This window comes from Cyprinodon tularosa, unplaced genomic scaffold (genome assembly GCF_016077235.1).
Source record: "Cyprinodon tularosa strain WSP-4 unplaced genomic scaffold, ASM1607723v1 ctg406, whole genome shotgun sequence".
NCBI lineage: Eukaryota > Metazoa > Chordata > Actinopteri > Cyprinodontiformes > Cyprinodontidae > Cyprinodon > Cyprinodon tularosa.
In genome coordinates this window covers 842003-868634 of record NW_024039126.1, presented here as the reverse complement: position 1 = coordinate 868634, position 26632 = coordinate 842003, and the positions used below count along the sequence as shown (strand labels likewise).

The window sequence follows — 26632 nt, the reverse complement described above, 5'->3', positions numbered from 1 at the left end:
TTTCTGACCCGATCTGCCTCCCGACTCCGAGTCTGCCTGACCCCTGTTTGATTCTGCCTGCCTGTTTACCCTCTCTGCTCTGCCTCTGGTTCCCCCCCCGGATCTCTGAGTCGTTCTGATCGGCCTGCCTGCTCCCCTCTCTCTGGATCTCTGACTCGGAAAAGCTAAACTGACTGCCTCTCCGTCCTGGATCTAACTGGTAAACCTCAATCTGCCTGCCTGTCTACCTGCAGCCTGTTTGCTCACACAGATTCAGCCCGCTTTCAGATTAACCCTTTCAATAAACCAATCAAAACGTCACTAACCTGTCTTGGTTTATTTGGATCCAGTCTCTGTCTCATTACAAATATGTCCGATATACAGAGATGGAAAAAGTACTAACTTTCCATACTTGAGTAAAAGTACAGATACTTGTGTTAAAAAAATACTCTGGTAAAAGTGGAAGTACTGATTAAACTTCTTTACTCAAGTAAAAGTAACAAAGTACAGGCTTGTAAATTTACTTAAAGTATAAAAGTAAAAGTAGAAACCACTTTTTTCATGCCGTTGCCTACATTTTAAATGGATGTCTGCCAATAGGACTAGATCTCTGTTGTGTTCATTTTCAATCATCTCGTCGTCCATGCTACTATGCTAACGCCACCGCCACCAAGCTGCAATGATTTGCCGCCAATGAATACCGCCGAATCTGTCGATTCATCTTGTAGTGGTGCGTCAAATGCAACGTAGATTCCCATCCAATTAGATTGAATTTGGTATTGATGACGTGAAAAATAACGGTAACTCCATTGAAATGATTCAAAACTAAAGTAACGAGACAATTTTTTTAAATGTAAGGAGTAGAAGTAAAAAGTCGCCATAAAAATAAGTAGTAAAGTAAAAATATCAGAAAAATCTATTTGAGTACAGTAACAAAGTATTTGTACTTTGTTACTGTACTCAAGTAGACTTGAGTACAGTACTTGAATTTAATAAAAATAAATAAATAACTCCATAGAATTTTAATTTTAAAATATGAATTGAAAATATCACTCATTTAATGTAGGGCATTAAATGAGTGATATATTTTTTAATGTGATTGTTTTTCTGAGTCGATTACATTTTTTGTATTCTATCAAACGTAGAGTACAAATTGTAAATTTCCTTATACAGGGCTGGGCAATTTCAGTTCCTTAGGGCCAGAATCCTGCAACGTTTTGATCCATCCTTGGTCCAACACACCTGAAGCAAATCAGTGTATTCTCATTCTTAGTTCATATGAAATTGTACGAAAAGTTATGCACCTTTAATTTAGTACGTTTTAGACGTTCTTTTCGTCGCATTTCGTCGAATTTTTACGTCTTGCCTCGAGACAAGAAATCCTTGCGCACGCGCATCTTACGCACCATTCAATAACATAGAATTCAACATAAAATTAACCCTAACCATGACCATAAGATACAAAACAGCAAGCAACCTAGTTAGAGACCTGAAGCAGTAATTATTGCACTGTTTTTCCCAGTTTTACGTCCGTCCGCGGATCTGCTTTTTTCGTCTATCTGGCTGCGCATGCGCACTGATCTGTATTTTCGAGGAAAAACGTCTAAAACGTACGAAATACTGTGCATAACTTTTCGTACGATTTCATACGAACTGATAATGAGAATATGTTGAGCAAAAGGATTAGGTACATCCTCAGCATGCAGTCAGTTCGTCCAAAGTCCTCTCAATAATCGAATTACTTGATTCAGGTGTATTGAATCAAAGGCACATGTAAAAGTTGCAGGAAACCGGCCCTCTGCAGCTGGAATTGCCCACCCCCGCATTAATCAGTCTTCTCTTACAATATTCCTCATTCTTATAACACCTGATTTCTTTGTTCAGCATCGTTTAATGTGGACAAAAGCATATAAGTAAAATAGTCCTGATTCTACAATAATCTTAAAGTAATTCTACAATAATAGAAACATGTTGTGGCGCCGCATGATGTTGCAGTTTGTAGAATTCTTGCCTTGCAGCAAGAAGGTTCCGGGTTCTTTCCTGGCCCAGGCTCTTTCTGCATGGAGTTGCATGTTCTCCCCATGCATACATGGGTTCTCACCGGGTACTCCGGCTTCCTCCCAGAGTCTGAAAAAAAAAAGACTGTTAGGGTAATTGGCTTCCCTAAATCGTCCTTTGGTGTGAGTGTGTGAGTTTCTGGTTGTATGTCTTTGTGTTGCCCTGCAACAGACTGATGACCTGTTCAGGGTGACCCCGCCTCCCGCCCATAGACTGCTGCAGATAAGTGGCATCCTCACCGTGACCCTGATGGGAGAAGATGGATGGATCAAATATCTTGCTGCTATTTTAGGACATATTACAAAAAAGAAATAAATCTTTAATAAATATAATTATACTACTCAGTCAGCGTTACTGTCACTCTAACATTCTCACACATCATCACATAGACCAGTTCGTAGGTAATAAAATATAACCTGCAGCACCTAAGGATGGCAAGATAATTTTTGTGGACATTAACTCAGCCTTTAACCCATCGGCACAGACATCCTCCACTGAAGCTTCCACAGCTCAGCGTGCCAACCTCCATCTGTCCGTGGATCATTCGCCTCCTGACTAACTGGTGCCGTCATGTGATGCTGGCCGATTAGTTTCCAGGACAGTCCATCAGCACGGCTTCCCCTCAGGGGTGTGTTTCTTCTTACTGCTGCTCTTTCTGCCCCTCAGTCATCTCATCTGTGAAATCTCTGAAGTTCACATCTGTGATGCAGGACATTCATTATTCTGTATAGAAACAGGACTTGGTTCAGCTTGTCAGCTGCTGCTGTGAGACCCACCTCAAGCTTCAGCCTGTAGAGACGTCAGTGGGTTTTTCAAAGAAAGCATCACTCTTTCCTCTCACACACTGTCTACTGCACATCACTTCTGATTCTGGAGCCAAACCTGTTTTCAGGACCTCAAGGTAATCTGAGGTGGTCCTGGTCTGGTAGCTACCTCAGAATTTATGATGATCTATTTCTACACTAACTTAATCAGGCTGTCCCGTTCTCACTCATTATTACTGGGGAAATTTAGCCAAAGAAAGGACCAGAAAGCAATAAAACATCAACATTGAGGGGATGGATCTTTGGTTCCCTCCTAGCAGAAGCCCTGCAGGTCTGGAGCAAGGGAATGAGCAGCGAACATCTCTGCACCCCTCACCTCCAGGACACACTCTGCTCCAGCATGTACTTTCAGGTAAAAATCAGCTCTGCTCACAAATAGCTGCAAAAAAGGCAATTTCTTCTCCTGTGCTCTAGTTCAGGTAAAAGAAAAAGTTCTCAGCTAATCCACTGGGAAAACCTCCCACTGACGATCTGACATTCTCACAACTTTAGCCTGAACGTATAAATATTCAATAAATTAGAATATTCTAAGATTATTTTAATTCATACTTCAGTTCTCTAAGTGAAGCAAATTAAAGCTTAAAAACACACAGGCTGATGTTTTCACGCTTTTTATGTATTTTATAAAAGAAATATTAGGTTCTTATATGAAATGATGAAATAAAATGAGATTATACACTGCAAAAACGCTCTAGAAATAAGTAAAAATTTCTTAAATTAAGTGTATTCACCTTAAATTTGACCAGGTAAATGAGATAGTTTGCCAATGGAATGAGCAATTTTACTCTTACAATAAGAAAATTAGATAAAATGCACTTGAAATAAGACAATGCAATTGTGTTTTCTTATTTTTAAGTGTAAATTGTCTTGTTCTATTGGCAAAATGTGTCTTTTACCTCTTCAATCCAAGAACAAATGCACTTATTTTAAGAAAGAATAACTTATCTAGATTTAGATTTTTTGCAGTGTAGCATCAGACCAATAAAAGCATTTTAAACAGAAATGTTTTCTTGATCATTAAGTCTGTTAATTTCCTACTTGAAGGTTGTTTTTAAAAGGTACTTTTAAATCAGACTAATGAGCCGTAATGGAACATACAGTAATAGCTATTCAAAATTTCCCCACTTTCCTTGATGGTTGGTCCCTTACTATTCATTTTTAAACATCTATCTTTATACTAAAATATTCTGTTTTGATTTGTATACATTAGGATGTAATAAGAATGGTCATCTCCTGATCAGATCCTGTAATTCAGAGAAAGGGATTGTAAAAAATATGCATTTGAAATACAGTAGCAGCCATTCAAAATGGCCCTTCCCAGTCAAAAGCCAGCCGAATGGCAGACCACTACCCTGTGGCTCCCAGCAAAATCCCTTCCAACATCCAGGCACTAGAGTGACCCCCTCCTTCTCCTGGGCGCACATGTTTCTTTAATCTGACTCTTTCACTGAATTACAGGGTCTGACCAGGAGAAGACGCTTCTCATTAGATCTTAATGTCCACAAGTCATGACGGAAATAATATTTTAGTACAAACATTGATGTTTAAAAAGGAATTGTAGGGGACCAGCCGAGGACCCATGAAGGAAAGTGGGGAAATTTTGAATGGCTACTACTGTAATCACAATATTTCCTTTCTTACTTGAGTAACATGAAGAAAAAAGAAGTGAAGATAGCAATGCAAGCCTTTTGAGTTTAGCTCCAAATGATTTTTGGAGGATTTATTGTAAATTTTGTCAAACGTCTTGTTGAGGTGTGACGCAACAAGAAGCGCGACAGTTCAGTCTAAAGAACATGGCGGCTTCAGCCGATGAAACTAGCGTTAGCGTGGCTATCGAGCAAGTTTTATTGGAATTACAGAGTATTTCGTCACTAAGAGAACATAAATGGCAAAGCTAACGAGCCTTTACCTGCAGCAGCAAGAGCAGCCTGGCTTGTGGTTGTGTTTTCGTCGTCGCTCTGTTAGTACGTCATATGCTTCGTTGATCTGATTGGTTTATTTGGCCCGTCTATCACCAACATAGGCCAATCAGCTAACCAGTATTTCCGCCCCTTCCCAAAATTACTTCAACGGAAAGTTTCCAGATGGATATGCGGAGCAAATCCATCTGGCAGAGTCAGGTTACCAACCAATGGCCCATCAAGGAAAGTGGGGACATTTTTAAAAGCCTACTACTATATGTAAAATATGCATAGGCATTTGATTCGCTGCTGCTGTAATATGCAGGTGTATTCTTTTAAAAACAACGGGTTATTTGATATAATGTGTATTTAAAATAATAAAAATTTAAAATGTAGGTAGGTTTGCTCCTCCAGTTAAATTGCTCGCTTGTGTACAAAAAGCAGATTCTTATTTAGGTTTTCCAAATAAATGACAAAGAAGAATACTTTTTGCCCAACAGTGACCCTCTACTTTGACGGTCATTAAATGTTGGGGTGACAGTTGTTTAGGATGCAGGACTTTATCCTGCAACCAGATGGAGATTCACTCTCACCCATAGTGACATATCAACCCTTGCTTCAACATGGACCTGCACTCTATTGGACAGAGATCTAAGAGATTATTCTTGTTGCAGGCCTATTTTATCACAGCCTGGATCTGAGTTGCTGTCTGGTGTAATAGATCCAGGCCTCTGTTGTTACTGTGTCGATTTACTCTTAATGACCCAAACTACTGCGTTATTTGCAGAAGTTCATGATTTCCATAATTTCCCCGACCTGCAGGTTTTGCAATGCCTTGCAAAAAAAAAAAGCCATGGTTAATAAATTACAATGGCAAAGTCAGCCTTTATGTAATTTAACCTCAGGCTTCTGTTAAAGCCTTAGAGGTTTGTTAGAAAATAGCAGCAAAAACACTATAATGGGTACCGAGGTATGCAGCACGCAACAGAAAAGCTCAGGTGGGAGAATCTATTTATTTTGAATTATTAGTCTGCAGGATATCGTATACAAATGCACATCAGACTTTTCATATCTTTATCAGTAAAATAAAGAAAAAAAACACAGCACTACTGTGTGTTATTCTGCCATATAGGAGCAAAATAACATTCAGCAGTTTTTGGTTGTAACTTGAGAGGAACTGATACAGCTGAGAAAATGTTTGTAGATTTGTTGAATGAAACACATACACTCCCCGGCCACTTTATTAGGTACCCCATGCTAGTAACGGGTTGGACCCCCTTTTGCCTTCAGAACTGCCTCAATTCTTGGTGGCATAGATTCAACAAGGTGCTGGAAGCATTCCTCAGGGAGTTTGGTCCATATTGACATGATGGCATCACACAGTTGCCGCAGATTTGTCGGCTGCACATCCATGATGCGAATCTCCCGTTCCACCACATCCCAAAGATGCTCTATTGGATTGAGATCTGGTGACTGTGGAGGCCATTTGAGTACAGTGAACTCATTGTCATGTTCAAGAAACCAGTCTGAGATGATTCCAGCTTTATGACATGGCGCATTATCCTGCTGAAAGTAGCCATCAGAAGTTGGGTACATTGTGGTCATAAAGGGATGGACATGGTCAGCAACAATACTCAGGTAGGCTGTGGCGTTGCAACGATGCTCAATTGGTAACGGGTGGTTATTTGAGTCACTGTTGCCCTTCTATCAGCTCGAACCATTCTGGCCATTCTCCTCTGACCTCAACAAGGCATTTCCGCCCACAGAACTGCCGCTCACTGGATGTTTTTTCTTTTTCGGACCATTCTCTGTAAACCCTAGAGATGGTTGTGCGTGAAAATCCCAGTAGATCAGCAGTTTCTGAAATACTCAGACCAGCCCTTCTGGCACCAACAATCATGCCACGTTCAAAGTCACTCAAATCACCTTTCTTCCCCATACTGATGCTTGGTTTGAACTGCAGGAGATTGTCTTGACCATGTCTACATGCCTAAATGCACTGAGTTGCCGCCATGTGATTGGCTGCTTAGAAATTAAGTGTTAACGAGCAGTTGGACAGGTGTACCTAATAAAGTGGCCGGTGAGTGTAGAGACAAACCCAGGACGATCACAAGCAGGTCATAATTCTAAGGTCATTTAAAAACTGCTTTAAAGTATTCAAGCAGTGACATACATAAGTTATCTTCTGTTCTGTTTAAGCTGTGAAATTGAGATTTTTTTTTACACATCCTTGCTTTCACAGCAATATCTGATTTATAAAGATTGAAAGTGTTCAGTGATGAGATTTGCACAGCAGTATCAATATCTCATCATCTTTAGTGGATATCTGTGTTAGAATATTGCCTCCATTCTGCGACATCTTGTTTTTATTAAAACCAGGATATTTTTATTCTTAAAAACTAATCCCAAAGTGTGATGAACAATAAGAAGGAGCAAATTTTAAAGCTTCGGAAAAATTCAGATGTCTCCAGATGTCTCTCAGCTGCAACTATCGTCTACAGAGGCGATTAGGCAATACTGGTGACATGGTGGTATTAAAAGGAATTTCTTGAGAGAGTGCAGCATATATATCTTACCTTGCAGAATAAACAGAACACTTGGGAAGGTGAGTCACAAGCATAGCTGCAGAAAAGAACAAAGAAAAATAAGCTTCTGCTGCGCAATTTTCTGTAATTGTTTTTGCCATCCCGTACTAATGCTCGGGGGGGCCTGACCAGAGTGAATCATCTGATCCGCCGACTGCTCTGATGCCAAAAGACTAAGCCATGTGGATAGCTTGTAATAAACATGCCACACTCCCTAATGCCCCCCCAAAATCTGATGGTTGGAAGAAAGCTTTGAAGTTTAGAGCTCTCCTTGCAGCCCATCATCTCTTCATGTTTCTTCATGTTCAGTTGTTTTCTTATTAGGAGCAGAAAAGACTTGAGGCATATTTAAAATTTGACTGTGTGAAACAAAGAATGAGATCAAAATCTTTTCTTTATGTTCGTATGCATTAAATGTAGTGTTGTTGTGTTCACAGGAATACTGAGTTCCCGAATTGCGTCAGCTTCTGTTTGTCGAGTTTATGACCTAGAAAGGAGAAAGGCAAGTTTTTGGCTCAGAAGTTTGTTTCCACTACAGCCTCTTCTCTGCCACAAACACACCACACAGAATCCTCACAGAAGAATAGATATGACTGGCAGGTAGTGTAAGAAGGTCAGTTAAGACGTTTATGAAATATGCATGTGTCTACGAGGTGCTGGACAGGCTTGCTGCTTCTGGAGGTTCTTGCCCGTGCTTATTCATCTCTGTCTGGCTGGTGGGACCCTACGGCGTTCGATACCTCAAAGTCAATTCGACACTATGGGAGGAGCTGACAGCTGGACTCCTCTGACATGTCCTTCCTTCGGCACAGTGGTGTAATATCTAGTGTCAGACTGGTATTCACCTGAGCCTGAAACAAGCGTCTATCGATCCTTTCAACCAGCTGCTGGGCTGGCAGTGTTTTGGTTATTACTGCTGAAGCTTTGTTGCTGCTTCATTTAACGGCTGTTTCATTATTAATAAGGGAATGGGTATTAAACAGATGTGTTGGTTTAAAGATGAGACCAAAGGAAAACCCTGTTCGTTAAAGGGCTGCATGATTATTAATGTTATCTTAAGAAGTTTACATCCACCGGTTTTAAATGTCATATATAATCAGACCTATTACACTGAAATAATTATGCATCTATTATTGATAGATAGATAGATAGATAGATAGATAGATAGATAGATAGATAGATAGATAGATAGATAGATAGATAGATAGATAGATAGATAGATAGATAGATAGATAGATAGATAGATAGATAGATAGATAGATAGATAGATAGATAGATAGATAGATAGATAGATAGATAGATAGATAGATAGATAGATAGATAGATAGATAGATAGATAGATAGATAGATAGATAGATAGATAGATAGATAGATAGATAGATAGATAGATAGATAGATAGATAGATAGATAGATAGATAGATAGATAGATAGATAGATCTAGATCAATAGATAGCTAGCTAGATCTAGCTAGATAGATAGATCTAGATAGCTAGCTAGATAGATAGCTAGACAGATAGATCTATATAAATAGATACATAGAGCTAGCTAGATAGATATAGTTAGATAAATAGAGATAGCTAGCTAGCTAGATAGATAGATAGATAGATAGATAGATAGATAGATAGATAGATAGATAGATAGATAGCTAGATAGATAGATAGATAGATAGATAGATAGATAGATAGATAGATAGATAGATAGATAGATAGATAGATAGATAGATAGATAGATAGATAGATAGATAGATAGATAGATAGATAGATAGATAGATAGATAGATAGATAGATAGATAGATAGATAGATAGATAGATAGATAGATAGCTAGATAGATAGATAGATAGATAGATAGATAGATAGATAGCTAGATAGATAGATAGATAGATAGATAGATAGATAGATAGATAGATAGATAGATAGATAGATAGATAGATAGATAGATAGATAGATAGATAGATAGATAGATAGATAGATAGATAGATAGATAGATAGATAGATAGATAGATAGATAGATAGATAGATAGATAGATAGATAGATAGATAGATAGATAGATAGATAGATAGATAGATAGATAGATAGATAGATAGATAGATAGATAGATAGATAGATAGATAGATAGATAGATAGATAGATAGATAGATAGATAGATAGATAGATAGATAGATAGATAGATAGATAGATAGATAGATAGATAGATAGATAGATAGATAGATAGATAGATAGATAGATAGATAGATAGATAGATAGATAGATAGATAGATAGATAGATAGATAGATAGATAGATAGATAGATAGATAGATAGATAGATAGATAGATAGATAGATAGATAGATAGATAGATAGATAGATAGATAGATAGATAGATAGATAGATAGATAGATAGATAGATAGATAGATAGATAGATAGATAGATAGATAGATAGATAGATAGATAGATAGATAGATAGATAGATAGATAGATAGATAGATAGATAGATAGATAGATAGATAGATAGATAGATAGATAGATAGATAGATAGATAGATAGATAGATAGATAGATAGATAGATAGATAGATAGATAGATAGATAGATAGATAGATAGATAGATAGATAGATAGATAGATAGATAGATAGATAGATAGATAGATAGATAGATAGATAGATAGATAGATAGATAGATAGATAGATAGATAGATAGATAGATAGATAGATAGATAGATAGATAGATAGATAGATAGATAGATAGATAGATAGATAGATAGATAGATAGATAGATAGATAGATAGATAGATAGATAGATAGATAGATAGATAGATAGATAGATAGATAGATAGATAGATAGATAGATAGATAGATAGATAGATAGATAGATAGATAGATAGATAGATAGATAGATAGATAGATAGATAGATAGATAGATAGATAGATAGATAGATAGATAGATAGATAGATAGATAGATAGATAGATAGATAGATAGATAGATAGATAGATAGATAGATAGATAGATAGATAGATAGATAGATAGATAGATAGATAGATAGATAGATAGATAGATAGATAGATAGATAGATAGATAGATAGATAGATAGATAGATAGATAGATAGATAGATAGATAGATAGATAGATAGATAGATAGATAGATAGATAGATAGATAGATAGATAGATAGATAGATAGATAGATAGATAGATAGATAGATAGATAGATAGATAGATAGATAGATAGATAGATAGATAGATAGATAGATAGATAGATAGATAGATAGATAGATAGATAGATAGATAGATAGATAGATAGATAGATAGATAGATAGATAGATAGATAGATAGATAGATAGATAGATAGATAGATAGATAGATAGATAGATAGATAGATAGATAGATAGATAGATAGATAGATAGATAGATAGATAGATAGATAGATAGATAGATAGATAGATAGATAGATAGATAGATAGATAGATAGATAGATAGATAGATAGATAGACTCACATGAATGGTTTACTTGATGGCATCTGCAGCACTTGAAGGGATGCAGGGATGTTGTTAAACAGAGACACTCATCTACAACACAAATGACAAACTCTGTAGAGTTGAGAAAGTCTTGAATAAAGCCAATTTATGCATTAATTTAAGCCCTAATTTATTCTTAACCAAAATGTGTTTAGATGTAGGACTTTTGTAAGAATGTGTCATCTAAACTTACATTTTATTACAGAGAACAAACGGAACATACACCTCCTAAAAGGAAATATACTCCACAAAGTTTACTATTAATATTCAATAGTCAGTTAAATTATTTACATAAGTCACAACATTTTTCAAATGTTTAAAGCTCTTTCATCTATTAGTGGAAATTGTTATTTGCATAACAAGGATCAAACCTTTTAGTTTAAAATATGTTATAGGCAATTTTTTCAATCTTTTTTTTTAATTAACTCTATATTGTATCCATGAAGACCTTATTATTTGGAAGAGGACTGAACATTTTAGTCTAGATTTACTCTTTTGATGTAACCATGGGGAAATCCAAAGCAGATTTCACTTTTACTTCACTTTTACTTTATTTTTTTAGCAAAAAATCCAACATTAAACAACAAAACGACATCAAAACAAAACAAACAATTTACCAAAAAAAAAAAAAAAAAAAGGAATAGGCTGAAGCAAAGCTTATTGGATCCAATTATGATGCCTGTTTGCTGTATTATCATATCATCCGTTTTAAAGACCAAACCCTGCCTATGAAAACCCAGCTAAAGTCATTTTTTGGTGAATCTCAACTTAATGTATAAAAACATTCTACACAATGTTAAGAATGTATTCTGAAAAATTCAGATTGATATCTCTAAAATTCACAGAGTAGGGCCATATCAAAGATTGTGCTGCATACGGGTTCAGAAAAACTGACTTTTGAGAAATTCCAATGTAAAGATTTGGAACTCAAAATTCTAAACTAAAAATACTTTCAACACTGATGCATCTTGGAATCACAATTATCCTGGCAGTGTGTCATACACCAAATTCAAGTTTAGATTCTGCTTTTTCAAGTAATATCCAACAGATGTATATAAAAATGTTCATGTTTAATAAAAATGGATCTATTTAGTATGATGATCATGGCGAAAAAGCATACAAATTACACTAAATGAATGTCTAGGTGGTACCAGATGAAGCTGATTATGTAAGCAGTTGCATAACACAATACCATGATGTTACTATCAGATCATGTAGTCATGTTATTTCATCATTATTATTATTATTATTATTATTAGTAGTAGTAGTAGTTGTCAAGTGATTTGATCTTTGCTGTGCTATTCCCACACTTGAAGGGTTGTATTAAGCTGAACATTAAACTGGATTCCACTCAATGACCAAACTGTTGTTTCATTTTTCCCTTTTTTATTCTTCTTCTTGTGTTGTTTACAGGTTTACAGAATCATTTAATTAAGCAGGTGAAAAACCTTTGAAAGAAATGAAACCAAACAAAGCATTTACCATATAGCAAATTGTAATAGTTCTGAGAAATGCAACATTAAATATATTTATGAAAATAGACTATGTTTTTAACTTTAAATTAAGACCATTTAGTTTTTAATTATCATAAAAAATGCATCAAAAAACGTATTAACGCATTTTAACCGAAGCAGATTTATGGAGGTTATTTAACTCCATAGCTTACATGAATTCTTAAATAGCAATAATAAATAACCAGTGAGTGATTTTTATTTTGTTTTAAATATGCATAACATAGACTATCAAATTTCATTTTAACTGTTAGAAGTCTATTTTAATCACACACAGAAGAAAGATGCAAAAATTACCCCGTGCAACAGTTTCACAAACACATTAATTTGGATTGTTCAACCGCAATGTTAAATCACTGAAAAAAAAAAGTTACACCAGCATTTTTTCCAACCAAATAAAGCAAGCAAGCAAGACTTACAAGCCAAAATTTTCATGACGTACCGTGTGAGTATTTATAAGCTTAAAACTACAAACAAACATTTCCCGCACGTCTCAACGCCTCATCAGCGCGGCGCATACATTCTTTTCACAACAGAAATGCAAGCTTACCGGCTGTCTGTTCAGTCCTTTGCTTCCTTAATACACATTTTGCACAGCTTCTTCCACTGCCCGAGTAAACGGGGGCTTTTTATTTTCATGCTGCGATCCTCTGCTTGAACTAGGAAGTTTGTCTCACCTTTTGATTGACTGATTGATTGCACACAGGTAAACTGCGCGCTCACGCTTAAACAGCTGATGTAAACAAAATGGGCGTTCGCCGCAACAGTAGTTGGTTTATAAAATCACAAAATACGCTATTTATCATGTTAGAAATTGACTTTTAAACAAGCCATCCATAAACCTCAGTACTTAATCTATCATTTACAGCAATAATCTCATATAGCACAATTTTGACATTTTTATCGATATGACAGCTTTGACGACCTTTATTAAATAATTAGACGTTGCGACTTTAGCCGGGTTCTCATGGGCGGGGTCACAAATATTCAAACATTTTCAGAAAATTTTAAAATACGGGATTAATGTTCACTGAACATATTGGGAATTTCTGTGAAGTCCAAAGCTTCAGGGGCGGGGCCAGATGGGGGGCCAGGGGTGGCCATGCCCACCCATAGCCAATCATTGGCCACCCCTACTATTTTTTTCTCTCAAGTAGAATATTAAAAACATTTTAATTTTATATATATTAACAATTACTTGACAACAAAACCACTGTGGTTAATTATGCACATCAATATACCAACATTAGAGATGATTACTACAGAATTCATGCCCTTTCAGAACTAGCTTTTGTGTTATATGCCGTAAAAAAGAAAATGATGTCTGCAAGTCATCTAAGAGTCTTCAGTGAAATCATCGATACTGTAAATAATAAATAATAACAAAAAACTATTAAATTATCAATTTATGTAGTTATTAGTACTTGTAAATACCAATTTAAAGTAGAATATTGATGAAAAGTAGGTAAGTAATGACGATGGAAAAGATGTTCGTTCCAGAACTCAAACCTCAAAGAATTTTATCCACTATACCTTTTATCTAGACGGATGTTTAAATATATGCATCTATTTGTTAGCAAAGGCTGTAGGAAACTATAGTTTGTCTTTAGTTAGGAATATGGATGTTGTGCTTTTTCCTGTTGGAACAGTGTTGATTGACCCTGAGGTTGTGGTGCCTATCCACTTTTTGGCCACCCCTCAGTGAACATTGGTTATTGCCTGGCCACCCTTATAAAAATTTTCCAGCTACGCCTCTGCAAAGCTTCTTCTCGTCTGATCCTTACAAGTAAAGGCGAAGACATGCAAAGCGAGAGAGAGAGAGAGAGAGAGAGAGAGAGAGAGAGAGAGAGAGAGAGTGAGAGAATATGTTGAGGAGGGGGGTAGGAGGAGGGCGGAGGGAGAGGGAGGGCTCCCCCTCTCAGTTTCATCCAACAACTGATCCGTTTCTCATATTTTACGTTTTCCTCTGCTCCTCGCGCACCAACCCACAGAAAGTAGTTAAAGGAGCGGTTTGTCAGAAACAGAGTTATAATAAAGCAGACTGCAGAGGGGACTGAGGTGGTCTGAGGAAAAGCAGAGGGGGCGGAGGAGAGAGACAGCTTCAGGTGACCGAATTGCAATGGAGAAGCGCGGCATGCATGATTAGGATTCATCGTCAGTGGGAGTGCTGGTGCCTTGGATTATAAACGTGACAAACCCGCAGAAGTGACTGCGGTTGTCTTTGTTTAGTTCACTTCACGGATTTATTCCCTTTTCTTTAAAGAGAAAACAATGAATGTATCGCCTGCAGAGCGGAGGAAAAACATGCGGGAGCTGGCTTTGGAGATTGGCATCCGAGTTCTGCTCTTTGGAGTTTTTGTGTAAGTAAAACCTTCAAGCAGCTGAGTTTGTTTTTAGCAGAAACAAAAGAACAACAAATAAAAAGACTAACTGAATGTTTTACTGTGTCTAGACACGGATCTGAAGTAAATAGATTTTCTGTTTCATTTTAATCCTGATGGGTTGTATTGAGACGATCAGCTGTTAGAGCAGGTCTTTGTGTTCAGCACCACGGACAGCTCTCTGCACAGCAGCAGGCTGTGGTAACAGGTTGCACCAAACAAGTCAGCGTTTTCCTCTCTGACACCAAAAGATCTGATGGCATTAATCTCAAGTTTATTTAATTTAATTGATTTGTTGTTGTTTTTTTTATTTTTTGTAAGGGGTTGTAGCTGTTTATGACTGTTTGACCACTTTAGAAAATGAAGAACAGCTAGTGTGATGTTCGGATATGAAGTATTGGTGTGATCAGTTATAGGTTGTGTACGGTCTTAAGGGTGACAACTTATTTTATATAATGATTCGGTTATTTATTTGTTTTCTGTTTTTTATTCTACCTAAAATGATCTAGATCAGGGGTCACCAACCATTTCAAGGCTGAGGGCTACGTCATGGCTATCGAATCATAGGAAGGGCAACCAATATTGACCTTTGAACAAGAGGGGTCAACGTTCACCTAAATTTTATCCAAATTAAACACATTTTTATTGTTCACTTTTAATTTCAAATTTTCCTTTAAACATTATAATTTTAAAATCTCTAAATGCCCTATATGATTACTATGATGAAATGCTCTATAAATGATTAAAAAGAAGAGTCACAGAATAAAATAACATTTCAAACTTAGCCCACTGCTGAGTTGCTGTTTTCAGAAGACGAAGAGGGCACCCCATGTGGTCCTTGGGGCCCCTTGGTGCCCGCGGGCACCGCATTGGCGACCCCTGATCTGGATCTACTTTTTATTGTCAGTTCAATAGAATTTATCTTATTAACATAACATTTTACAGCAATTTCCACCAAGTCAAATTCTATATCTAGGCATGTGATAAAACTAAAATGGTGAAATTAATTAACAATAAGAGATAAAAATGCTCCTTTCACGCTTTTCACACAATTCAGAATTTCATCTTGGTGTACAAAGTATTATGAGAGTTATATATGACATATAGGGTTCATAAAGTACTTCACTGAATAAAGGGTGGAATATCATGCTTTTTTTAAGCACCCTAAAAACCCTGGTTATGACTTTAAGCTTTGTTATTTTAATCAAACACTTTATGCTTTAGGATTCACCTGGAAAGGAAACCAGTTTGGCATATTGAATATGAAGATGTTCAGTTTGATGATTACTGTCATTCACAGACTCAATAATTTCCTCAGTCTTAAAAAAAGCAACATATTTTGGTGAACTTTGGTAAACAGAAAATCCACATTTAGGCGGGGTTTTTACATGCTCTCCCTGTACATGTGTGAGTACTGCTTTTTAGTTCCTATGTTTTTTAATATCTGGCACTTAACTAAGATGACTGGTCAAGGTTAAAAGCTTATGTGTCCTAGATGAGTCTAATAGTGAACACTCAGGGTTTGTGACACAGACAGAATCCAGTGGTGCGACCTGATGGGAGAACGTAGGGAGGAGGCGAAGAGATTCTTGGCTTATCTTTGTTTGTGCATCGCAGCTTTTTAGATTTATCTTTATTGCAGCTTTTTGTTGTTTGGTGAATCAGTTCTCAGGGTCACACATAAAGCAATTCTGTCTCATCATAAACGCAGAGCTTCATGCTGTCACAAAGACTCGAGTCACGATGTCCTTGATCAGAGTAATGATGAGATTTTATTCTCATTTCTGCAGAGACAGCAAACACAGCGTGATATTACCAGCTCCTTTTTATTTGTAGTCTTATCTGTTGTGTATCCTTCTCTCTGTGATCATATGCAAATGAACATAAGCGGAAATTGTCTAAAACCTCATTCCTAAAACAGTGACAGACTTTGGTCAGAGAGATTTCTTCAGAGCAGCAGTGATTGTTGCATCAAACAAGCTTCACCCCCTGCAGAAGTAAGGCCAGTACTTTGTGGCTCTGAGAGGTGGCAGACTGCATTCCTCACATCATAAAATTATTCTACAAGAAGGATAATTGGGGTCAGCTTTGCTGTGTTGTTTTCTTCAATACCCTTGGTTTCTATGTTGACTTTTTTTTTAACAAGAACGCGTTCACGAGTCTACGGAAACCGCGGCAGACCAAACCAGACGAAAGTGCGCATTCAGCGTCTGCTCTGCCGATAATGCAAGCGTAGAAGAAGAGATGTGCTGTTTACCTGTGCAAAGAAAGAAACAACGAAAGAAAAATGTCTGAGGACTTCAGTGTTGAGGAAGAGCATGAGTTCTTTGCCGAGCTGAATGCGCACTTTCATCTGGTTTGGTCTGCCGCGGTTTCCGTAGACTCGTGAACGCGCTTTCAGGAAATCCTATACACTACTGTCTAGGCTCTAAAAACATTCTAAATGACTTCGTTTCGAGTAAATTATGGACGCTACCCACTCAGGACACTTGGAATACATTGGACGAGCAGTATGGAGGAATATTGACACGTTTTTTGTGGACTTTTAAGGACCTTTCTGTCTCGGGCGCCATAGACCTCCATTATTTGAATGTCAGCAGACAGCAAGAAGCCTCCCAGATCTCCAGATGCATTTGAGATATCAAAAAAGTACTCCAGAGTGTTGTTCAGCATGGGGGTGAGTAGAAAATGAAGGCTAATCATGTTTTGGGTGTACTATTCCTTTAACACAGACATGTTTCTGCACACTTGACTAGTTCTCCCACACCAGTGTATGGAGCCTAGAGCCAACATTTCGTTCCATATAGCCATTGATGGCCATGTAAGAAAACTACTTTTCCAACTTAGTTAAAAAGCTGGTTTTCTGTTCTTTCAACTAAAAAATAGCTGTAATAAACCTTAAAATAGCCAGTGGCATTCATCTGTAATCCCATCAACACATTAAACTTTAACTAGATACTTAAAAAGTCCATAATCTCCAGGTTACAAATCCAAAGGTGAAATGTAAATTAAACCAGTAAAGAAAACAAAGGATTGTGAGGCTGACGCTGAAACAAGAGAAAAAAAATGTACCTAAAGCGGGGCATACGCTGTTTTTCATTCATTGCACGCAGCTACAGCTCACACCGTACGATGAAACCGCAGGGTTTAAAAGTTCACAGCTCACAATGTTTGCTCTCACAATGTGCGACCCAACGTCTTGGTTGTGGTTTGGAGGACCCAAATGCAGAGGCAGAGAGGCTGAGGTGAATACTTGTAGTTTAATTATGAAAATGGTTAACAAAGGCAGTCCAAAAATCCAACTAAAAAGTAACAGACCAGAACCATGGAGACATCAAGGGAAAACACGTAGAAGGAGCCAGGGAGAGACGAGGGGAGACGATTGCAGCGATGACAGGACCAGCAACGACAGAGGAACCAACAAAGAGTGAGAGCAGAGGGAGAGCATATATAGCTGACAGAGACAAAGGGAGGGCTAACGAGCTGACAAGGAGCAGGTGTGAGGGGAGACAACAAGGGAGCCAAGGGGAAAGGAAAACACACACACAAGAGGGCAACAGAGGACAACATGAGAACTAACATAAATCTAGAAATTACAGCAAAATAGGAATTAAACCAATAAAAACTAGAAAACAAGGAGCAAAGTAAAGCATAACATAATAATAATAATAATACATTTTATTTGTATTGCACTTTACATTTAAAAAAATCTCGAAGCGCTACAAAATTCATAGTTAAAACAAAACCGTACAATAAAAACAGCATACATAGATAAAATGAGACATTACAATAAAATAACATACGTAGTAAAAACAAAACAGTAAAATAACCATAAAACCACACAGATAAAATACTAACTAATGTTCAACGGCCATTTTAAATAAAAATGTCTTGAGGCCTTTCTTGAACGCCAACATAACCAAAACCATGACACTACCTGCTCACACTCTACAGTACGTCTAAAAAGCACATGGGACTCAGCTCCATGTTGAGATGGCGCTACTCGGGCTCTTCCATCCGGAAGCCAAACGATTAGAAGAGGAACATGAAGCTCACTAGAGTGAAACGCGCTGCCTTGGCAATTTGTGCAATTTAGTGCTGAAAGCCCTAAAATGAAAAGGCGACGACGTATTTGGACAAAGACATGGCTGAGCAAACAGGGCTACTACGGTCTGTCAATTTTACAGAAATAACTCCATTTCACTCATCGCACCCCCGCCATGCTGCTGGGTTTTTATCTGAGAGGAAGAAGAAGAATCCTTGTTTGTGTATTTCCACGGAGCGATTTGCCCACGACCACCTTACGACGGCCGACTGAATTTCAAACATGTTTGATTTTCTCCCGACCTTACGATTCCTAACCGGGAGGTCGTCATGTGAGGCTGATCGCCCCTCGTTACTGCCTGTACACTACATGATGCACAATCAGGCTGAAAGATCGAAAAATTCTCGCACGAATGGAAAATCGGCCCAAAAAGGGCAAAAAATTAATACAGTCTATTCCCTGCTTTACTAGTTGAAAATTATTTCCCATTTGTGTTTGAGTAAATGAGCCCATGTACTCAGGGTTATGCTGGTTCAAATGAAAGAACTGAGGCAGAGAATTTAGACATTTTAATTAACTTTAAGGGGTTTTTGTTATGTTTTCTGAAAGCTTCTTGATTGACTGGCTTTACTAAAATAGACAAGCTGTTTTACTGATTAATGCACAAAGGAAAACAGAATTCATGTTGTGCCAAGAGTGACTGTTGGACCTTCGAAAAACCGATTATCTTATAAAGAAAATTTTGTTGCAAGCAAACAAATCAGTTGGAAAGGACAGGATGTGAATGTGAGCAATAACCTTTTTTTTTAGACGGTTTTTCTCCAACTATAAGAGTGCATTTATAGTTATAATAAGGACAATTACAGTTCACAGTTCACTCTGTAACCCTAAACTATGAAACGTAGAAAAATAAAAATAGATTAAAACTAGTTCACCTTTAACATGCTGACAATTAAAAAAAGCATCAAATTTATATAAGTTAAATTGGACATTAGGTATTTCTGTGCCATTTATTATAGCTGTTTACTACATGTGTGTGATTTTATAGTTTTTTTTAGAGTAAAATATCATACAGATGATGTAGAGATCTCAAAAACACATGTATTAAATTTGAAACATGAGAAAAGGTTGAAACATGAGAACATTATGATTTATAAAAACGATGTTTACCTCTGTGCATGTGAGGCTCCTCTTTCAGTGCGAAGCTAGGCATCAGCCTCTATCATACAGGAGCAGCTCTTCTAGCCATCCTTTGTTTAGATATTGGTGAAAGTCTCCCTTTGGACTGAGGCCATTTAGTGATTTAAATCCAGAGATTTATTTATTTATTTTCTATGTTCTGGTTCTCATGTAGCATACTGAAACCATCTAATTATCCGTCCATTTCTGGCTCTTTGATGGGAGGCGGATCTTATGGATCTGCTCCCTCTAAACAGCTGCCTAAACGAACATCTCATTTTCCTATTTGTTTATCTCTGAGAAGCCAGCCTGTGTGACTCATTCTATCAGGGATTAGTAGGAGGAATGATAGGAAAATACTTGGTTTAAATCATATAAACTTATCCATCTATATACATGATATCTGAGTTTGAATACATTGGAAATATTAATTCTAATTGCGTTTTGCTGCCTGTTCTGCGTCCTCTGTAAACATCACTGTTATCAGAAAAGTGTTTCCAGATGCTGCTTCATTTTCTCAGGCTCAGAGCGGTGATTTTACTCTTTTTAAGTCACCAGAAACTCGCCTGAGATGAAGTGTGTCCTGCCGTCTGCCTCAGCCATCTGTGTAGCAGGGCCTCATGTGAAGGCAGAGTGGACGACTCTGATAAAGTCACGGGATGTTTGAACATCAAATCAGCACCACATATTTATGCTGCTGCATCCAGGATAGCAAAAGAGGAACTTCTGTATCTCACAAAAATAAACCTGCCACTCCCAGCCATTCAACTAACCATGTATTCAAAGCTATATTTCACATTACATGGATGGATACAAACTATAATTTAAAATACAAAAATATCAGAATAATATCAGATAAAAAAAAAGAATAGAAACTTGGATCTGAAATTCTAATTCTAGCTGCTTGTAAGCGTCTTTCTCTGTGGCAGGTTTGTTCCTCTTTACTCTAACGACCACATTCACCTAGATCTATGTTTAAATGGGTAGATAGAAATGATCAAAATATGTTCCTGTTCATTTTTCCACACTGTTTTCAGGAAATTGTAACTAGGTACACATGTTGGCTTGTTTAAAAATTCAGTTGAATTCCCTTTATTAAATTGTAAAATGCAATTACCTTCCACTGCACTTTAATTTAGATAGCTTCTGGCCAAACTCTGTTTATTCATTTTATAGTAAAACCCATCTGTATATTATGCTATTGTACATAACTGTAAAAAAACTTTTTTTAATAGTAATATCCACCTGTATATTATATTCTGTACCTATCCAGCTGTAAATTTAGTTCATAACACTAGTGATCTATATATTATATTCAATATTTATAATAGTATTCATCTCTATACTCATTCAGTAGAATCCATGTCCTGTTTTTATGGAACCATTATTTATCCTGCATTTGCTGCTGTTGCACTTCTGGTTAGACCTAAACTGCATTTCGTTGCCTTGTACCTGAACCTGTGTAATGAGTTTAATCTAATCTAAACTAATTAAAATCTAGAGATATGTGTGAGGAAGAGTTTATTTATATAGCGCCACTTCACTAAGCATGCTTGTAGCGACAGTGGAGAGGAAAAACTCCCTTTTGTCCCATTAATACATTTGCTACTTTTGCATTACAAAAGTAGCAAATGTCAGTATAATAGTATCTCTTATTTCCCCAAACTGTAAAAAGATAAGAAAAATGTGTCTTTGTGTATATTAAAGTGATCAGGTGAGTCTTTCTCGTAAATAAAATCTGAGCTATTTTCCAAGACGTTTGAATTCATAATAAATGTCAAGGTTTGGTGTTGGATTGAGGACCCAAATGCAGAGGCAAGTAGGCAGAGGTGAATTTAGATGGGTTTTAATGAGGTTCTCAGGTATAGAGGCAGGAATCAAAAATCCAACAAAAATAACCAACAAACCAGAACCAAGGAGACATCAGGGGAAACCAAACTCTAGGAGCCAGGGAGAGACGAGGTAAGCAGACAGACGTTAGACGAGGATCCAGCAAAGGGGAACTGAACAGAGAGGGCTTTTAAAGGAGACTGAGACAAAGAGGGGGCTAATGAGGAAACAGGAAACAGGTGTGCACAGAACAAGAGGGAAAGAGCTAGGGAAGAAGGAGAACACAAGAGGGCAGCAGAGAGCAACAAATAAAAACCTGGAAGACTGGAAATAACAAAATGATAATCAAATAACTAGGATAATGAAACATGGTGAAAAGAAAACTAAACACTAGAAATCAAGGAGTAAGGAAAGACAGAATACTTAACCTCTTACACCCTCAGGGGGTATAAATAAATTTCTGCCTGACAGAAACACACAAAAGTAAATCACTTATAGCCTCACAGCTATTAGATTTAAAGGTACACTATGCAACCGGTGTTGATTTTCCAGCGAGGCTCCCCCCAGAGGGCGAAAGTAAAAGTGCACTGTCGTAAATATGCACAGCTGTTCTCCTGGTTTCTCCGTCAAGCCAGGCGCGGTTGTTTTGAGCTTAGCAGACAGGCAAACGCAACGAATGACTAAGCATCTGACGCGCGACGCTGCTGCTCGAGATTGAAAATTTTAATTTTTGCTGCTCGACGCGCCGCGTCAACCAATCAGAGAAGCTGATCTGGGAGCTGGCTGGGAGAGAGACAGCGCTGATGATCAGAGTGCTATGATCCTACCAGCCGCTGCGGTGAACCGCGAGGAGGCGACCCGGCCAGAGGCTGCTGATGAAGGGATTCCTACTGTTGGCGCACCGCTGGTATGTGGGGGTCTGAGTGGCTCCGACAGAAAAAACATTGGAAGGCAGGATGATAATCTGAACGAACTGACTGCACTGATTACGTTTTCAGGTGTATTTTCTCACTTAAAAACATATTAAAACTACTTTATTCCCACTGATCACAGCAAATATAGCTGCAAGGCAGAGAAAGGATAGTGAAGCTCCGCCCAACGCGCGTCAGACACACTTTTGCACCGCGCGGCTGAAGCAGCAAGCAGTAAAAATGAAGCAGCAGACGCGATTTTGCTGCTTTTGCTGCGTGCGTCCGGTGTGAAAGCAGCGCTGCACAAAGATCGCCACTGTGCTAGTAACGAGCATGCTTTTAACTGGGGGGTGTAGCAGTTCTCGCCGTAAAGCAAGACCGACTCTCGCGAGACTTCTGAGCCTGTGGGTGCGGGTCGGTGCTCCTGCAATTGCAAGTGCAGTATTTCCCCCACAGACCACCAGTGCGGCCGAGAAAACCTTTGTTCAACCTGAAATGACTAATTTTATCATCCAAAACGTTATGGAACACATTAATTAACTGAAAAATGTTGCATAGTGTGCCTTTAAGAAGAAACTTTTGGTACCTATGTAAAGGTAAGATGTCATAGAATGGTTTTCTGGTGTCAGCACCATTGTAGCTTTGACCCTGCCTGAAATATTAGGGACAAAATACAAAATATTTTGCATTTTTTGAACCTCGCCAAAATTTTCTTTGAAATAAACATTGCAAAACACTACCAAAATATTATTTATAGCACAAAAAAGTAGTACAGACTTTTAAATCTAAATGTTGTGTAAAAATATACCAAATTTGGACTCAATCAGATGAATCCTATTTATTTTAGAATGGTATTAGTGAGAAATTTCTTAGGCGGAGAGGCCATTTTGGCACATTTATCCAAAAATGTCACCAAACTGTGCCAAATGTGTTTTTTACATCAATACTGGGGGTTTGTTAAAATTACGAGGTCACGTAGCAGCTGGGACCCACCGGTGGGTCCGTACGGTTCTAGGGGTTAAAAGAAAAACATAACAGAAACAGAAACCTAACAATAAATCCTCCAAAAATCATTTGGAGCTAAACTCAAAAGGCTTGCATTGCTATCTTCAAATTTTTTTTCCATGTTACTCAAGTAAGAAAGAAACTATTGTGATTACAGTAGTAGCCATTCAAAATTTCCCCACTTTCCTTCATGGGGCCTTGGCTGGTCCCCTTTAATTCCTTTTTAAACATCAATGTTTGTACTAAAATATTCTTTCCGTCATGATTTGTGGACATTAAGATCTAAAGAGGAGGATCATCTCCTGGTCAGACCTTGTAATTCCATTAAAGGGTGGAGTCAGTTTTAAAAAAAAAGCACACCTAGGAGAAGACCATTGGCTGGAAGTTGGAGGGGATACTCGCAGGGGGAGTTGGCTGCTTTTTCACTTTTTGAATGGCTGCTACTGTATAACTGAATTTGCTTTACATGCATTAGTAGCTATCTGCTGTATGTTTGCAATTGCTGCTTTCTCATACTACAGCCTGTGCGTCTGCTTCATAATTAAAACCAACTCCTTGCTTTGCCAGAGGAATGTTAATGTGAAGTACAGCATCGTCCCTCAGCGAGCAGCAGCATCTTATCCCCGCTGTAATGAGCCATAAAGAAAACCAACAAAAGAGCATTGGGAAATTCTAAGGAAGTTTTCCAAATATACTGCTACAAAAAACCCCCCCCAAAAAAACAATGAATAAACAAATAAATTCAGGAGAGTAAAAGTGGCTGGCTAGGAGTGTGAGATGAAGTGATTGCACACTGAATGGAAATTGGAGACTCTTGCAGAGTGGCTTCCTCACTGCTGCAGGTTTTAGATCCAAATCAACTAGAGGCAGCAGTTGGTGAAAAAGTGTCCCCTCAGCAAACATTCATTTAAATCCTTTGTCTCAAAATCAGCACAAGAAGTGTTTCTATTGTTTCTGAGGCCTAACACCACAATGATTTTGATAAACAGATCAGTTGTTAAAGCTTTTAAGTGTCAAACCAATCAAATCAAGCGACAGAAAGACATTTTAAAACAATCAAAAACAGTTAAGGATGGAAAGGCTAAAATATGAAGAAAAGACAGTTTAGTTTGAGGTTCTTAGAAGTTTAGATTGACAGGAATATTTTACTTATTTGGGACTTTTTTTAATACCATCTTTTTTTTTAAGAGCGAACTAATCATTCAGCTTCCAGCATCAGTGATTTTCATTTATTTTATTTTAAATTAAGTTATGAACTTGAAAGACAGAATTGTGATCAAGTTTTAACCTCCTAGATATTCAGAGGTTTTTATCTTGAAGCTTGTATAATTGATGCACCAGCAGCACTGGCAATTAAGCAACTGCACAGCATGATGCCATCACCACTGTGCTTGATAGTTGGCTGACTGCATCTAAATTCTATGGTATCATGACTTCTATGGATCACCTAGTGTACTGTATGCATTGTCATTCCTTCTTTGTTATCGTATTTTGGTTTCCTCTTTTTTTGTCTTTGTTTTCCATTAAAGCTTCAGCTTATACTTTTTCAGTCACTGTACAGTGGTATTACTGTTTTTTGCTTTTATGGTATGTACTTGTGATATTTCTGACCGGAAAAAACAAGGCCTTTAGGTAAAGCGATCAAAAAATAATTCTTCATCCACAATAACAAAGTGAAATAAGCCAAAAACTTTGCCTCTAATCCTGGAAACCTTTACCATCAGACCAAGGATACAGATTTCCATAGTTTAATAAAATTAAAGAAATAAAGGATCCAGAATTAATCAATTTAAACACAGATTATTAAACAGAGTTTAATATCTTCTATATCTTTACCATCTGCTTGTCTGTGAATTTCTTGATCTTTTTTGTGTCTGTTTATATCTTGTACATAAGGACAGTGCTGTGATCCAAACAATTCTAGAATTATTCTAACAATAAAGTAACATCTTTAACGTATTTTATTGTATTTAACACATTAACCGGTTTCCTCCAAATACTTTGCAGCTGTCACGGTCTTGGTTCTGTTAAGTTTTCTTTTGAGTATTCAGTTATACTTTGATCCATGTTTTCTAGTTTTATTAGTTTAACTCCTATTTTGTTGTATTTTCTGGGTGTATTTGAGTTCTTAGGTTTTTCTTTGTTGCCCTCTGTTGTCTGTTCCCCGGCTCCTCGTGCATTTTTTCCCTGATGACTCCATGGTTGTTGTTTGTTTGCATTTTTGTGTTGGATTTCTGATTTCTGCCTCTGTTACCTTTTAAGAACTCCATTAATACCACAGGAACTCACCTCCACCTCACCGCCTCTACATTTGAGTCCTCAAAACCTCAACCAAACCCTGACAGTAGCTGAATAGCTTAATCATTGATAAATTCAATTCAGAACACATGTATTTACAGTTCACCAGATCATCCAGTAAAATTGACTCAAAGTTGTTTATCTAAGGAAAACCAGTTGATTGCATCGAATCATTTACTCAAAGGCAATCCCTCACACTAAGCATGCTTGTAGCAACAGGACGAAACCTCCAACAGAACCAGGCTCAGCGTGAGCGGCCATCTGCTGAGGTTGACTGGGGTTAAAGGAGACAGAAGCAGAGATACATAAGGCAACTGTAAAAGGCGGCCCCGTCCAGGAAACACACAGCCAGGCAGACGAGCTCCAAGCCAACTTCCATGTCAGAGGACGAAGAGAGCACATCCAGTTAGTCACAGTCAGAGAAACAGGACTACACTGGAAAACAGGCCAAGCTCCAACATCTAGAAACAAAGGTGTTGATGGCAGCAGCACAGCTGATATTTCTCTCCAGGATGGAGTCACAGCCAAACAGGAACAGACCAGATGAAGCTACTATGAGAAAAAGCAGAGAGAGCAGAACGTTAGAGATTGAACTAACAGATTCTGCAGAGTGGGAGAATAGAGATAGAATG

General features: G+C 37.5%; 1 protein-coding gene across 2 annotated transcripts in view; it reads left to right on the top strand.

The window, feature by feature from the left end:
* Positions 1-14276: 14276 nt before the first annotated feature.
* Positions 14277-26632, top strand: part of plpp4 (phospholipid phosphatase 4) — a 113072-nt gene continuing 100716 nt past the window's right edge. For both annotated transcript variants that reach the window (XM_038298318.1, XM_038298317.1), the window contains exon 1: positions 14277-14711. In XM_038298318.1, the coding sequence (XP_038154246.1) occupies positions 14623-14711 (89 nt within the window). In that variant the 5' untranslated portion in view covers positions 14277-14622. The remainder of the gene's footprint in view (positions 14712-26632) is intronic.